The 16346-nt window shown below is 35.9% G+C and overlaps 3 protein-coding genes across 7 annotated transcripts in view; 2 read left to right on the top strand and 1 right to left on the bottom strand.

Annotated features, from left to right (window-relative positions):
• LOC138178450 (titin) overlaps positions 1-6685 on the top strand; it is a 76981-nt gene extending 70296 nt beyond the window's left edge. For 3 of the 4 annotated variants that reach the window (XM_069110525.1, XM_069110361.1, XM_069110448.1), the window contains 8 exons: positions 688-1029; positions 1586-1880; positions 1971-2112; positions 2388-2587; positions 2660-2812; positions 3453-3576; positions 4364-5516; positions 5635-6685. In XM_069110525.1, the coding sequence (XP_068966626.1) occupies positions 688-1029; positions 1586-1880; positions 1971-2112; positions 2388-2587; positions 2660-2812; positions 3453-3576; positions 4364-5516; positions 5635-5867 (2642 nt within the window). In that variant the 3' untranslated portion in view covers positions 5868-6685. The remainder of the gene's footprint in view (positions 1-687; positions 1030-1585; positions 1881-1970; positions 2113-2387; positions 2588-2659; positions 2813-3452; positions 3577-4363; positions 5517-5634) is intronic. The other variant, XM_069110611.1, reaches the window with a different exon arrangement.
• Positions 6569-9582, bottom strand: LOC138181799 (esterase FE4-like). Of its 2 annotated transcripts, XM_069117088.1 has the most exons (8): positions 9376-9579; positions 8625-8913; positions 8267-8452; positions 7850-8055; positions 7598-7754; positions 7173-7499; positions 6942-7086; positions 6569-6867 (listed from the first exon to the last, which is right to left on the bottom strand). In XM_069117088.1, the coding sequence occupies exons 1-8, from the start codon at positions 9508-9510 to the stop codon at positions 6732-6734; spliced, it is 1581 nt and encodes a 526-aa protein (XP_068973189.1). In that variant the 5' UTR covers positions 9511-9579; the 3' UTR covers positions 6569-6731. The 2 variants fall into 2 exon arrangements, with proteins under 2 accessions (XP_068973189.1, XP_068973276.1); XM_069117175.1 differs by lacking the exon at positions 7173-7499 and having other exon boundaries at positions 6942-7155; positions 9376-9582.
• A 1955-nt stretch (positions 9583-11537) lies between these two features.
• LOC138181044 (chitinase-3-like protein 1) lies at positions 11538-14244 on the top strand. The gene is given in 7 exon segments (XM_069115562.1): positions 11538-11649; positions 11897-11967; positions 12234-12297; positions 12473-13134; positions 13237-13526; positions 13612-13773; positions 13775-14244. Coding segments are annotated over 5 exon segments (1377 nt in total). The 5' UTR covers positions 11538-11649; positions 11897-11967; the 3' UTR covers positions 13974-14244.
• The last annotated feature ends 2102 nt before the right edge of the window (positions 14245-16346 follow it).

Raw genomic sequence — 16346 nt, 5'->3', positions numbered from 1 at the left:
ATATATGTAGATACACAGATTGATGACTTTTTAGTTTCAAGACATTTTGATTCCATATGATTGTTAATGAGACCCGTTCGAAGAAAAACAGTTTAAGCGGTTCTTGTTTATAATTTCAAATGGACTGTTGGACTTGACGCCCTTGAAACATTCTTTGACGGCGAATGAATTTGAAAAAACTAGCCGACTTAAAAATAAATGATACACAGGCGACACGTGTTCTGATTGTCAGTTACTTTCAACAAACCGTTATACCGAAGGCTCTACTTACAAGTTTCTAATATTTAAAGTAAAAATTATAAAATATAAAACTAAGTACAGACACTATACAATAATATAGTATTGCATAGTATAGTATAGGTACTATACAATAGATGTATACAGTAACGGATAAACAAAAGTTTAAAACTGATATATAGTGGATTTTAATAACTTTTGTTCTATAAATTTTTCATTATATTCGTAATAGTCATTTATTTTTTGACATGAATTATATTTATTCGTTGCTTTTATTAAATGTAAGTCCATTTTGTAAAATTATGTACTGTCTCTTAAATATTTTATAAACATTACAAACATTTATATCATAACCTGTAACTTATGGACGAAAGTGTACATCTATTGTCTACTAAAACAAAATACTACAATTTCACAAGAATTCTAAAGGTTCGCAAATCTTTTTCACAGGTCCACCAGACCCGCCAGCGAGTGTTCCAAACATATGCTGTTCTACAGGGGCAACGACCATTAATTGGCGATCGTCTCCCTACGATGGTGGTTGCACGGTTACCGGTTATACCGTGGAAATGAACCGTGCCGATGAAAACACTTGGATGACGATCGCAGAATCCTGTCTTTCGTTGAGTCTCACGCTACCTGCTGTTGGAACAGACACCGTGATACCTGGTGAAAGATATCGTTTCCGCGTAAGAGCTGAGAACATACATGGGGTTAGCGAACCTGGAGAGGAATCTGAATTTGTTCGAATTCCGAAACAAGGGGAAACATGTTTGCAAGACGACGAAGACGGTAAATATGTAGTTATAAAAGATGATAGTACATACACAGTCGAGGAGAAAAATAAATAGGCAGATATAATCAAGTAGGCAGGAAGCTGGTATTATGGAAGTTCAATGAAACTACACAGTACTAAGTTTTATTTATTATATCCTTATAGTACACAGATTATTTAGTAAATAATTCAAATTAATACTTACATGTTTATGTAAAGAAGCTGCAATTAACGCAATTTCGTTGATATTTATTTCCATTACCTGTCCACTTATCTTTGTCTCTGACTACATTTTGCAAACTTGTTGCAGCTCACAAGTTATTAAATTTCAATCACGCTCTCGCTTTGACATAAAAAGTTTGATATTTTAACGAAATCTCTATAAAAAGATTGAGACGAAAAATCACGCATATCGATAACGATTATTTTACTTTTTCCTCGAGCTTATGAAATTTGACAATGATAAAGAAATACGAGTGAGCTGAGAAACGATTCAAAGTACACAGCAGCATTTTAAATATTAAGTATTTTGTATGTAACGAAGAAAATCCATGAAATATTTAACATTTCCAGAATTCAAGCCACCGTTCGAAGCTCGAATAGTGGAAATGGAAGATGGACAATTGTTTAATCATCGATACGAAATATTGGAGGAATTGGGCAAAGGTCGATACGGAACTGTACGGAGGGTGGTGGAGAAATCTTCAGGTACGAGCTTCGCGGCAAAATTTGTCAGGACCATCAAAACGAAGGATCGAGAGCAAGTTCGAGAGGAAATTAGAATCATGAACATGCTGCGACATCCAAAACTCCTCCTTTTGGCGGCTGCTTTCGAGAGTCCTCGCGAAATCACGATGGTTACGGAGTAGTAAGCTTCCATACTAAAATAAAAAATATATTTATCCGTTTATAGAAACGTTAAAAAATAATTTGATTCGTAAAACGTTATATTCCTTAGTATTTCTGGTGGCGAACTTTTCGAGAGAGTTGTTGCTGACGATTTTACCCTGACCGAAAGAGACAGTATACTGTTCATGAAACAAATTTGCGAGGGTGTCGAATATATGCATCAGAATAAAGTGGTGCACTTGGACCTGAAGGTAAGGAAAGGTGTCATTTGTTTAGTTGAAACCTTGGACATTGATATAGATTTTACTGTTCTAAAATTATTTAAAAATTATTACTATATTACCCTAAATTATATTAATTACATTAAGTATAAGTAATTTAATAATTACGCTACCCCACAGAATTAAAGAATCGCTAAATTTTGAGGGAAAAATTGTTTGAACTGCTGTAACGTAAATTATTACTCAAATTATGCTAAAATTATTTTATTAATTTTCTTTAGTTAATACAAATGAATTTCTTGCAGCCGGAGAACATAATGTGTCGAACACGAACTTCCCATCAAATAAAACTCATCGATTTTGGTCTAGCACAGACACTCAAACCAGACACACCGATCAGAGTCCTTTTCGGCACACCAGAATTCATTCCACCAGAAATAATAAGTTACGAGCCGATCGGTACCGAATCGGACATGTGGAGCGTCGGTGTAATCTGTTACGTTCTGTAAGCGATTAAAATACGTAATTGCACTCTTTACAAGTTTATTATATAAATAACAACGTCGTAAATGCTCAGCTTAACCGGTTTATCACCATTCATGGGCGACAATGACGCCGAGACCTTCGCCAACATTACTCGGGCTGACTACGACCTGGAAGATGAGGCCTTCGATGCGATTTCCAACGACGCTAAGGACTTCATCAGCAGCCTGCTTGTCAAACGAAAGGAGTACGCGTTTGATAAATATACTAGCTACAGCCTTTACACTGTACAATTAGTTTTTTCAATTGGCGTGAAATACTTCGCGTTAGAGGAAAGATAAATTCTTCAATATTCATTTGTTTCTATACTTTCCTAAACTAATTTTTTCTATGCAACTTGGGCATACTCGTCGTTGCATATAATGTGACAGCGAAGGAGAATATGTAAATTTTCGGAAAAAAACTACAAATAAATTATAAAACCAAATTCAACAATGATTTACGATTGAATCTACCGTGCAAATGTATAGATACTACGGTGTAAAGGTTGAAAATTATTGCTATGTTGCTTGCGTTAGAATATTACAAGTGGAAATTACGAATGGAAACTTCGAACAAGGCTCTGAAATGCATTTAACATATTTTAGGAAAAAACAGTTTTTATGTTACGCCTTAAGCTTTCACGTCCATAAGTTTCAAACATCTGACGTGCTTCTTGTATTCGATATTATTTACATCATCTTCTAACGAAATATCTGCAATCTATGTGTACTAAAACGATTGACAAGGATTGTAGAATCATACTTTACTACTGATTCAACTGTGTCCAAAATGTTCTATAAATTCTTAATCGAGGTTTCTATGTAATTAATTTATTATGTTTATAGATCGCGAATGTCGGCGAGACAATGTTTGGAACATGCTTGGATGGCGCAACACGCGGAAGCCATGAGTAGGATAGCTTTGCCGACAGAAAAGCTGAAAAAGTTCATCGTACGAAGAAAGTGGCAGGTAAGAATTAATAACTCGATACTCGTTACTTTACATATTTTTACATCGTCCGTCATTGTGATAGATTGCGATGTTTTGAGCTTGTTTAAAAACGATAAGTAATTTACGATTTACGGTAAGTAATTTGATACTAATATCTGAAGCAACTGTTGCAAATTGTCTCGAGTAAAACAGTATTGTATCTTTTCAAAGAGTAAAGACGAATATAGTTTTTTCTAAAACTGTGAAATTGATGTATCGAGAAATTCTTTTACGCACAGTTGATACACTCATAACAAAAACGTTCCCTGTAAAATTCTTCGACTTTTCAGGTAACGATACATTCCAGTAATCGAAAAGAAAATCCATAACGTGGTCGAATTAATATTATAAAGATTGATTAATGTCTTAACTTATCGTCGAATGAAAGCTAATAAATTCAATAGAAACAACATTTGTTATGAAATCCATAATTAAAATAATTTGTTATGAATTTTATGATTACGATTCAGCGATACATTTACAGCAATTATGTTCTAGAAAAATAAAAAACAAGTTTATCAAACCGAAATGGAAGATACTAGAGTATCCTTTTGCTCTTCTGGAAAAAGACAAACCTGGACGAGGATCGGTTTTGTTATGAGCAATTCGATTAAATCATTTTAATTATGCGATCCTTTTTTATTCGAAAAAGAATTATTTTATTTTTATCAAAACTAATCACAAAAATTCGATACCGTAGTTGCCACTAATCTAAGCATGGATTTGATCGTGTTGCGTGTGTGTGCGCTTCTGTTTGTTACGATAGAAAACAGGAAATGCCATTCGTGCACTGGGAAGGATGGCGATACTTTCAGCGAACAGCAGACGAAGTCCGACAGCGACCGCAGAATCCTCGCCAACGTCGGATCCCATTGAATCACCACGAACGATCGATTTTGACGTTTCATCGAACGAACAAAAATCACGTGACATTGACGATGCGATAGAAAAGAACAACGGGAGCACGAACGAGCTAGATACTCGAGAAAGGAATCTGTATTCGTTCTGTTATAAGACAAAGATGAACATCTCGCCAGAGGAAACGTTAGACCCGTCTCTAAAGGAAGTAACAGGCGTATCGTCGGACCTTGACGAGTCGTCATTGAAAAATGAACCGACGACGGATCACGCGGGATCGTGTTCTCAGGGAAATGGATCCGGAGGGACCCGAGAAACTGATACAGTTGAGGAAACTGAGGGCCAGAACAAAGTTCAGTCAGAGGAACTGCTTCCTATGGAGAGAATCGAAGAGGAAACCGAAATCGTGACGCGACGTCAGGTCGAGGAGCGCACCTTGATAACCGAAGAAATTTCCATTTTAACGAGTGTAACCGTGGAAGGACAAAGTTTGATCGACTTCAATGACAAATCGGAATCTTATCAGGATTTACTTTGGGATGAGGTTACTACAAAATCAACGATCAGTGATGAGATTAATTCTCCGGAATTAATGTCTTCAGAATGCAAACAAGACTCGACTTGGAACGTCGAAGAAAAGACGGTCAGTGAGGATACAGTTATGGAAATAGACAAGGAATTGAAGCAGAAGACGGACCGAGAATCGAGTGTAAACTCACAGAAGTCGCGTCGGGTTTTCAGAGGCGACTCACGTGATTCTGGGATCGGAGATTGTATTTCCAATTTATCCGCGTCTTCGCAACAAGTGAACGAACTGGGTATTTCGTCGATTAAAGAAGAAGAAGCGGACAACGAAAATAATAGCGACAACCTTAAAAACGTGTTACAAAAGGTGGAGCAATTTGAAAGTCGTAGGACATCGCTCGAGGAAATCAGCGAAATGTCAGATGCAGGAAACATTGAAGTTTCGGACCCAAAGAAACATACCAAAGGAAGTATCGAGGTAGCTACACTGAGTGGTGTGACTAAAGCTTCGCGTGAAATTAATCGACAGCATGAAGGTGTGTTCAATAAATAATTTTCGTTCTCCTCTTTTTTAACTAATCGAATTCTAACGAATAACAAGTATTTTTCGATAAATGATTTTGCTACAACATTTATGAATTGATATGTTTTTAGTGCCCGACGAAATTGAGGACCCAAGGCTACTAATCGGAAGAATTCGTAGCAAGTTCGTTCCGACCGGAAACGTGAGTCGTACGGCCAAATTATTCGAGAAAGAGGCAGCAGAATCGAAATCACCGACGAACGTACCGCAAATGTCGCAACGTACAAATCCTGTGGTCACTATGACGCCAGGAAAACCACACAACGAGAGGATACAAAAAGCTTTCGCCTTTTGGAATAAATAAGCCGTGAACGAGTGCATATGAGTCATCATCGATATCACTCGGAGAATAACCGGTATTTTTCGATAAATTGACGAATATTTTAAAAATCGTTTGACTGAAACTCTATGTGGTATTATACATAAAAGTGTTATTTTCGTGTTTTAAAAGAGTCACGGATGAATAGAATTATTAATAATATATAAGTTGTTTTTTAAACATCGAAACGTGCGTTGTGTTATTACACAAACAATAATTTAATCATACACCAAACCTCGTTAATAATGACGAAAATGAAAAAAAAAAGAGAAAGGGTAAAAACTGGAACTTTATCGACGCGATAGTGACTAGTTGAAGTTTAGTCTAAAACAATTCTAATCGCAAGAAAAGAAAAACATATTTATTTATTTAACGACAAGTTTCTTATCAGCCCCACGTAGCCTGAGATAAATATTTATAGCATAGGTACAACATATTTACAATTTATTTCATTGCCATTCTTTATCTCTTCTTCTTCATCGAAATTGCACTGAAAAACATTTCGGCGCATTGAAATCACGAATAAGACTTGATCTTTGACATTTACATTTTCTGTTGTGTAGATATCTTCGATGATTTCGAGAGTTTGGATTTCGAGATACTCGCAAATTTATTGCAAACGAAAAAGAAAGATGCGTTTGCATGGTCGATGCGTGTAAATAGCTGTCAGTAACATTTTACAAGCGTAGAAAATATGTAATGTATTTATTACTTCCTTTGCACCCTTTGCTTTCTTACAAACGTAAGAAAGTGATTACATGTATTATTATAAATTACATGTGAATAAAAAGAAATAAAAATTCTCCCAAAATTAATTTTCGTCCCAAATAAAAAAAAGATTGATGTAGTCTACTTAGAGGATAAAAGATGTGGTGAAATAGGCAGCAACTGTAACTCGTCGTCAATTTTCAAATAACACAGATCTTCCTCCGTTGCAGGCTTCCAATCAACGTTGACAAACTCATCTTTAACTGAAGTAGGATTCCTATATTCAACATATACGATATATAAATTCTAAAATTCAGATTCATGCTTTTCGAAGTCACGTTGAAAATTTACCCAGTTGTAGCAAAATTGGTCCACATTCTAGTCATTCTTTCTAACGTAATCCTGTCCTTCGTACCAATCGCTGGTGGATCAGGATGTTCAGTTTTACATTTGGGTAAGTATAGCAAATACGCGACGTCGTCGGTATGAGACGCTCCTACAGTATAAGAGCAAATATCGTGTTTGATAGTTGTGTACACAATCTGACAATTATGCGGCAATGGATCTAAAAATTAAAGTTACCAGAAATCTGTCGTGTTACTAGAAGATCCGTCGGGGTTTTCTCACTGCCAACGTATGAAAATACACAGAAATAACTAGGCGCGGTGGTTCTTTTCACCCGATCCTCTAGCAACAACATCGCGGGAATGCCGAAATTAATAAGACTGAGTAATTCTGAAAATTCGGTTAAGTTTTCCACGCTGATCGGTTTTCCACCGAAATATTGATTTTTTACCAAGGCGAACATTTTTTTTATTTCAGCATCCCCTAATTTCTTCAATGATCCCAAATTTTTCACGTGACCATAGAGATACTGGTTGAAAGCATTTATTAATTTTTCGCTCTTATCTGAGAAACACGAAAATCGCACAGTATCATTGTTCGTGCAATAAACAATTATCTTTAATATCTTCCTCTTTTTTCTTTTAATTTTTTACTACACTCACCTTTTATGATCATCAAATATTCGTGTGCCGTGTGACTGATTATCACGGGCACATCTGCTTCTTTCGTAATTAATTGTTCGACCGGTTCTGGTAAAACGGGATTCTCTGCCACTTCGTCACTGTTGGGTCTAAAAGGTAGGATACTGGCCTTCTCTCTCTACAATACAAAATGACGAGTTCAAATTCTTTGTTTCTTCTAATCTCCGATGTTTGATTATAATTAACGAAGTATGTTAAAAGAAAAGTTGTTGCCTCCGGAGATAAAAGTGTAAGTTGGGCTTTTACGATGTCCTCAGCGGGCACCGTTCGTAGAAATTCAAAAACTTCGACAGGATCATTAGAAACTTTGCCAAGAAGCGAGGCAAGTTTAAAACCGCCTTCAGAACCCTTTTCAATCTCAAAATTTGCCCAAGGGCACGTCAATGTACCACTCTGCAAAATCGCTTTGTGAAACAGTCCTAAAAATCGACATAGAACTAACAGGATTAACAAATCTTTTCGAAATCTCGATATATCTCGATAAATCACAAAACATTTCGGTGCATTGAAATCACGAATAAGACTTGATCTTTGACATTTACATTTTCTCTTGTGTAGATATCTTCAATGATTTCGAGAGTTTAGATTTCGATTAATTTTATCAAGAACGTAGTCAAAATCACGTTTTACCTTTCGCCCGAGGCGATACGAGTAAGGAATGTACCAAAGTTGCTCCAGCGCTAACTCCAAAAATCGTAACATTATTGGAATCTCCGCCAAAGTTGGCGATATTTTTCTTGACCCACTCTAAAGCTATGATCAAATCTTTCAAACCCAGATTTCCTGGCGCGATTCGGTGACCCAAATTTAAAAATCCTTGAAATTTAAAAAACTGGATAATTCTAGAGCTTTTCTGTTTATTCGTAAAATAAAAATTTTGTTTCTAAATTGCATGCACAATCTCTTTTTTGATATTTTGCGAATGTATGCATATATGATGTCGACAGAAATAGACATGTTTTTACCGTAAAACTGAACCAAAACTAACCGAATGCGCCAAGCCTGTAGTTAGCTGAGACAACTACAACATCTTTGGCGAGTAAATAATCAGGCCTCGATTCGTGAAAACTCGAATTGCCTAGCATGAATGCCCCTCCATGAATCCAGAACATAACAGGCTTCGATTGATCGAGAGAATTCGTGTAAACATTCAAATAAAGACAATCTTCGTTGCCAATAACGTCGAAAGGCGGATTTTCTTCCAACTGTGGGCACATGTATTTCGTGTCTTTGGATGTATCCAAGATACCAGTCCATGGTGCAGGTGGTTGAGGATCCTATTTTTGTAAGAAACAAAAAAAGGACACTTGGATGGAAAATAAATACAACATTACATGACGCACTACTTTAACTATCTGTACAAATCACTCGTATTAATCAGATTCTATTAAACGGTACTTTAAACTTCAATTTCTTCAAGTTGTTTCCAATGGTCAATAATTATTCCGAACAGTTTGAGCAAAATGTAATAAAATAATTTCAATTCCACAATTTTTCGATTTCGCGTGAACGATATAATTATGGGAATTGAGTTCATACTCGAAAACCGAGAATCATGAAATACGAATAGTAGGAGACCACGGTACCATTTTTAACATAGGCGACTACAAAAAGATTGGAGTTTCGACTCCGCTAGTACATATTTCTTACAATTCTTACATATTAGAATTACTACAAGATGATATTTGACATGGCGTGATAAAGTCGAAATAAGTCGAGAACATGTACCGGAAACGTACCCTAAATCTAAGATTTCCGATAGGAGGAGCGGCGAAAGGTATCCCTCTGAAAGCGATATATGACAATCCTAGGCTACTTTTCAATACTGCGCCTTCCAATTTTCCTTCCTTCACAGTTACTAACGGTTTGCCCATTGTTCACAAAGTTCTTGCCAACTTGATACTGCCATACCTTTTTGCATACAAAACCGTGTATGCTCATAGCGATATGAATTCTATACAATTATTACTGTCACGTCCATCAGTATTATCAGACAAATCGTTAAAGGTATATATTTCAAACGACAATAATCTACGTTACAAAACTTATAAATATGTAGTCTAAATATTATGTAGTCTTCGCGTCTAGATATACAGAATATATTATTATTATTAACAGCTCTACATACTATTACGATTGCTATATTTATAAGTGAGTCGCTAAAGAATACATATAGTCTGCAATATGTATAATATGAATAGTATGGAATATAAAATTACATTTTTGGTAAACGCTAAAATATGGATAAGACAGTCGTTCGTCCATACTGACGATTGTATAAAAAATGTTAGAGTATAGGAAAATCCTTGGAACCCGCTATCCTACGACGCGGTACCGCGGAGGATTTCACGTATGGCACCCTCGAGTATTTTGCCCTCGTCTTCTTAGAACCAAGGGTGACGAAAGTCAGACAACCATTGCAAGCGTTCAAAGCTTCGCGTTTGCTTTTATTTGTACGAAACATTGTTCGTATCATCGATGATTAGCAAAAACCGTGTGCGAGGGCACAAAACACGAAGCAAATAGCAACTTCTGTTTTCGTTTTCCTTATCTTCCATACGATAAGTTTTACAAACTAAAAGTTAAAATATCTACTAAGCTATTAGTTTGTCGACGTAAGTATGTTAATAATTTTCTATAGAAAATCTCGAGTTGCATCGATTAACGTTCCTAAAAAATATATCATTTCATTTAAAAAACAAATTACAGGACTAGTAATTGAAACTGAAAACTAGTGACACCAACATACATATCTCCTTCTTCGAAGCTATTCAACTTTCATCTGAAAAACTTGTCGATATAATTAACAGCATTGAAAATATTTCAGCTTATAGTCTCAAGTAACTCGCCCTGTATACTTTGCTGTCTTTTTATCAGATATTTTTCTAAAAACTATCGCCCGACAGTGACATTAGCTTTGGCATAACGTTTGATTTAGAAATAATCGAGGATTTAAAAATTCCCCGGAAGCAACTGATAAAAGTAATGCGATACCAGGAAATATATCGCGTTCAAAGCAATTGTTCTCACGATATTATATGTATACATATATCTGTAAATGTAATACAGTAAAATCTCATTAACTCGAACCCCTATAATCAAATCTATACAATATAAAGATAGAAGAATATAGAAATATAATCTCCCTCTAACTCGAATCATTTCCTGCACGTTTAGATGCGTTGTTTTACCTCTGTAACTCGGATTCAGAGAAGCTCGACCTCTTCGAGTCGAGGTTCACCCACATAAGTTACGGTTTTATCATCGCTGCGTCTAGAGCTGGAAGTATCGTGCCATCATATGTCTCCTATGCAAACTGAATGTGTTTCGTCAGTCAAATAAAAAGCAAATTACGCGCCTCTGCGCCTTTCAATATGTGTAAAGCGAAAAATATAATCCCTGTATAATAAGGTCTCTGTATGTCGAGTTCTCGTTCGTCAAAAATCTCACTTACTGGAAAACTTCGATAAGTGGAAACCTCCACAACTGGAAAATTTCAACTGTTCCCGTGAGATTCGAGTTACCAAGATTTTACGGTATTTATAATCGTCATATCGTCGATTTAAAATTTATTGAACATCTTTCAGACAACTTTATCGTAATATTTTCGTTCGTACGAAAAGATTGTCATACTTAACATAGTCAAACATCTGGTCGTTTGTAACGATTGATAAGCTGTGGATCGATAGTGGATATTAAAGGAAAAAAGTAAACACGATAATGATTCATTTTTATGGCACACCCTGATTGTAACTGAGTCCCGATGAGCGATTGATGGATGGTATAATGTTTAATTCAGTTATCAACTAGCGGGCTGGTTTGAAGTTTATTCTATAAAAGTCTGAATCAAGATATCTGAGAAAAAATTGCTAGTCGATACCTAATACGCGATAAATGCGTTTAAGATACTTGTCGGAGTTAGTTGATATATCAAGTCCCTTACGCTTTGTGAACTGTGACATACCGATACCGGCTGCGACAAGTGCAAGTTGAGCTCTGCAACTTTGAAACAGGTAAGGTTTATTTAACAATTCTTATTTATTTAACTTTCTTTTATATGTAATATTTATATAGCGTCGTATGTGACAGTGGATAAAAGTTCTATTTTACTGTGTTAGTTTTTACTGTATTTGGTAAATTTTATCGTGAAATATATATTCACGCTTGAAAATTTCTTTCATTCAGCAATGTTGTCTATTTTTAATACTTTTCACAGTGCGCTATTCGTTTTATGCGTTTAAGCATTATTTTTTATTTCAGTTTTATAGCAAGCAAGTGAAGACGCCGTTTGTCGCTATTTGTCTTACATACACACCTGTGTCAATTTAAAGGTAAAAGTACATTGGAAATATAAACGTGACGTTTAACGCTAGATTTATTCAAACTCCTCTTCGAAAGAATTCTTTCGCGTATTTTATTTTCACAATTATAGCTAGTGCTTGTACAACGATATGTGCGATCTTGTTAAAATCGATAACAATTTAATTAATCAATTTTAAAACATTAACGCGATATTTCGAATTAAGCTCTCCGTTATTTGCATTTCCATCGATGAAATTTCTATCCTTAATAGTTAACAAAAATTGCTTATTATCAGATGTTGAAGGCGCTGTTCCTGATTGCTTTTGTGGCGTATGCCACTGCGAACAACACGACTGATAGTAAGTACAAAATACATAATTACTGATAAAACTAACGATCAATAAATTTCTGCTTAAACCTCGTTATCGGTATCGTTAAATAATTCCGTAATCCTCAATACATTCTGTTCTATTGAATTGCAATAACAAGCAGCTTAAGTTATAGTAATAACGATAATCCGTTTCCGATAATCAGAGAAAATCGTTTGCTACTATGGTAGCTGGTCAGCCTATCGTCCTGGACTTGGAAGATTCGAACCAACCGATATAGATCCCACTCTATGCACTCATATAATCTATACCTTCATTGGTATCTCTGAGAATGGTAACATCAGAATATTGGATAAGTGGATGGATCTACCAAACGGTAGAGATGGTTATGGAAAATTCACCAGACTTCGTCAACTGAATCCAGAAATGAAAGCTTTGATAGCGATAGGTGGTTGGAACGAAGGTTCCACCAAGTATTCCAAGGTTTTCGCTAATCCTATAAAACGTGCGCGATTCATCCGGAGCGTGATTACATTCCTGCAGATGTACGATTTCGACGGTTTCGACATCGACTGGGAATATCCGAACCAACGTGGCGGCAATCCAGCCGACATACAGAACTATGTCACGTTGTTGAAGGAGATGAGAGAAGAATTCGACAAACAGGATTACATCCTCAGCGTGGCGGTCGGTGCTGTTGAAAACTCAGCTTCTAAATCTTATGATATTCCACAAATGGCGCAATATCCTCACTTAATTAATTTGATGGTGTACGACTTGAATGGACCGTGGAACAATTTCGCAGCGGTTAACGCTCCTCTATATCCGTCCTCGCAGGAATCTGGGAAACAAGCTATGCTCAACATGGTAAAATTGCATTCTCGGTTGTCTTCAAATTTTATTCGTGTTTGGTATCAAACGAAATATTCGATATATCGATTTTGATGTATGGGAACATTTACGTTTTAGCATCGGTCTGTTGAATATTGGCTTGAACAAGGTGCACCAGCTGAGAAACTCGTTGTTGGTATTCCTGCTTACGGTAGATCCTTCACCTTGGCGAGTTCCTCGAAGAATGGCATAGGTTCTGAAACCATTGGTCCTGGAAAAGCTGGTCCTTACACGCGAGAAAGTGGTATGCTCGGTTACAACGAGATCTGCAAATATATTCAACAGGGATGGACGGTGCAACGCGAACCTGAACAACGTGTACCTTATGCTTTCAAGGGCAACCAATGGGTTGGATACGATGATACTAAGTGAGTATTCGCTGTTATGTGAACGTAAAAAGAGAGATAAAAGATATAGAAATAAGAATGTAAAGTAATATGTCTACGTTGCTAGATCTGTCGAAGAGAAGGCCAAGTACGTCATGTTTAAGGGACTTGGTGGTATGATGATGTGGAGCATCGAAACCGATGACTTCAGTGGTGTATGTGGTGAAAAGTATCCGCTTCTACGCACCATAAATAAAGTGTTGAGAGGATATATTCCAACATCGAGTGGTCGAAACTAAACCATCGATACTATCGTCATCGGATTCTGCATGCACGCAGCAAGACTATGTTCGAGATCCAAAAGATCGTTCAATATTTTATTATTATCGACACGTACACAACAAATATCTGGTAAATACATTTCATTGCATTTCTGGAATTGTATTTGATAAAACGTTCAGTGGTTGCAATTATAGATATGAGATGTAGTGTTCCTGGTTGTTAGATCGATGCGAAGATATAAAATAAGATATGCGTTACATTAAACGAGATAATGTATTTTGTAACGGAACGTAATATTTTAAATACAGTTCTAAACATACAGTAATAAATGATTATTTCAAAAAACGACTATAAATGATTATAAAATAAAACTAATATCAGCTGTCATCATTACCAGTTATTATCATTAGCATTATCACTTATCACAGCTACATCGTCATGGCATGTATTTCCTCTAACAAACTTATATTAACATATACATATGCATATACAATTCTTTCATGAGCAATAACATCATATAGAATTGGAGAATAAAGTTGAGAATTAGGAGAGCATGAATATTCTTCCTGTGTACAAACTTCGGCCAAAATAATTATTATGAAACTCATTTAATAATAATCGATCGATCTCGAGCCGTTTGTATAGTGCACATAAAAGCAAAAGGCACTTGTAGTTTGAATTCGATTGAAATAGGAATTGACGTTCCCTGGAATTGCTTCAACCTCGAGTATCGCAATACGAATTACAACAACCCATTTTGTTACTCGCCATAGTAAGTATTCCATTGTAAGATTCCATCGAATTTCAAGAATATCTATCTAACAACGTTGTGTTTGATGACGGAAATGCAGCTTTCCAATTTTTCTCAATGTTTTCCTGCAATACTCTCCTATTCCGAAAAAGATTATTTGTGAATATCAAAATAGTAATACTGATACCTCGTGTTGACTAAAATAAGAATGTCTTCATTTCAATAATATTCTGTTAATTATTGTTATCCATTCTTCTTGTATAGGAAGAGTTTCCTGGAGTTGACACTAAAGTAAAAATAAACTGTGGTGGTCATGTAGTACAAATTTATGGTATGTGCCAAGCTATTTCTAAGGCTTTTGTGGCATATTATCAGAAATGTAAGTATTGAAAAATTTAATAGTAGTTACACATATGTATATAAACGCATTATTATTATTATTTACATGAAATATTTCTTTGTAGATATCGATGTAAGAAAGAAATAGGAAGTAAGAGCTATTGTCATTCGGTATGGCCGTACACTTCTAGTTGCTGATCTAAAACGGTGTGAAGCAAAAAAATTTGGTGGTCCTGATGTCAATTTTTGATGGTGAATTCCTTTCGAGTCGTTGGAAAGCATCGATAGCCCGTTAGCCTGTTTCATGCGAAACCTGAATTTTCTTGTTTCTTTCTTTCTTTTTAAGAAGATATTCTTTCTCTGGTGAAAAATTGCCGCTATAAAATGTGGGGTTTGCTGATTGACGGAGAGAGTGTAAAAGATTTTTATTTTGTCGTATGGTGAAATTGTGCAATGGGTGCCATTTTATAACTCTTAACTGTATTTCTTTTTATCGCTATGGTCTAAGGGAGAATTGTAGAAACATAATAAATGGAAAGGGAAGAGAAATTCAATCGAAGAAACAAGTTCAATAGAAGAAATAAATTCAATGCAAGAAACTAATTCAATGGAAGAAACAAATTCAATCGAAGAAAGATTAGTAAAATGCTATAAAATATGTATAATTATTCCCTGACTGGCAAGGTTCAAACATTATTTCGTAATATTAGCTTCTTTCTTTTGTTCACTTCCTCTATTTCTCTCATTCTTCTGAGCCTTAAACATATTACAAATTTAAGGTGCTATGAAATATTCAAACATGTAATGTTTATATGCAAGTTTCAGTGTAAAAGGAGAATAGTACTTTATATTTCGCTCCAAGTTAGATAAGTACCAATGTACAGAATAGGCTTACAATGGACTTAACATATGTATCTATCTTACGACCAATTAAAACTAAAACGCACGCATCTCACGGTGTCCCACGGTGTAAAACGGTGTCCAACGGTGTCCCACGGTGCAGTCCAGTCTAGATCATCCAAAATTCCTTTAGAGGCTTTTGGTGATCCAAACTGGACTGTTGCGTAGTTCTTGGCTTGGTATCGTTTTCCAAAGATTAATCGACTGATTAATTTTTGGAAATCGATGCCAATTACCAGGTCTCACCACGAGGAGGTGACTACGCACGAGACCCGCCCATGGGTTATTTAAAAACTACACATCGATCTCGACATTCAACCTATTGGCAGAATGTCCAGTTTTGACTCTACTTGACCATGGGCCTGCGTAAAGAAATAGTTGCTTCGTAGTCTAACTGCGAAACACATATCTCCAACGCAGCGCTTACATGAATCTTTACAAACGTAGAACAAGGCATACGTAACGCAACATCTATCTCCCACACAACGATTACATCGATCAGTACAAATATTATACAATAATTCGCATCCCTACTGGCAGCATTCTGTATCAAAGACACATTTATCTAACTTGGAAGGAAAAGAAGAAAA

This window comes from Bombus flavifrons, chromosome 1 (genome assembly GCF_040668555.2).
Source record: "Bombus flavifrons isolate JBK064 chromosome 1, iyBomFlav1_principal, whole genome shotgun sequence".
Classification (NCBI taxonomy): Eukaryota; Metazoa; Arthropoda; class Insecta; order Hymenoptera; family Apidae; genus Bombus; species Bombus flavifrons.
Note: the sequence above shows the minus strand (reverse complement) of the source record. Positions and strands in the feature narration are given on the sequence as shown.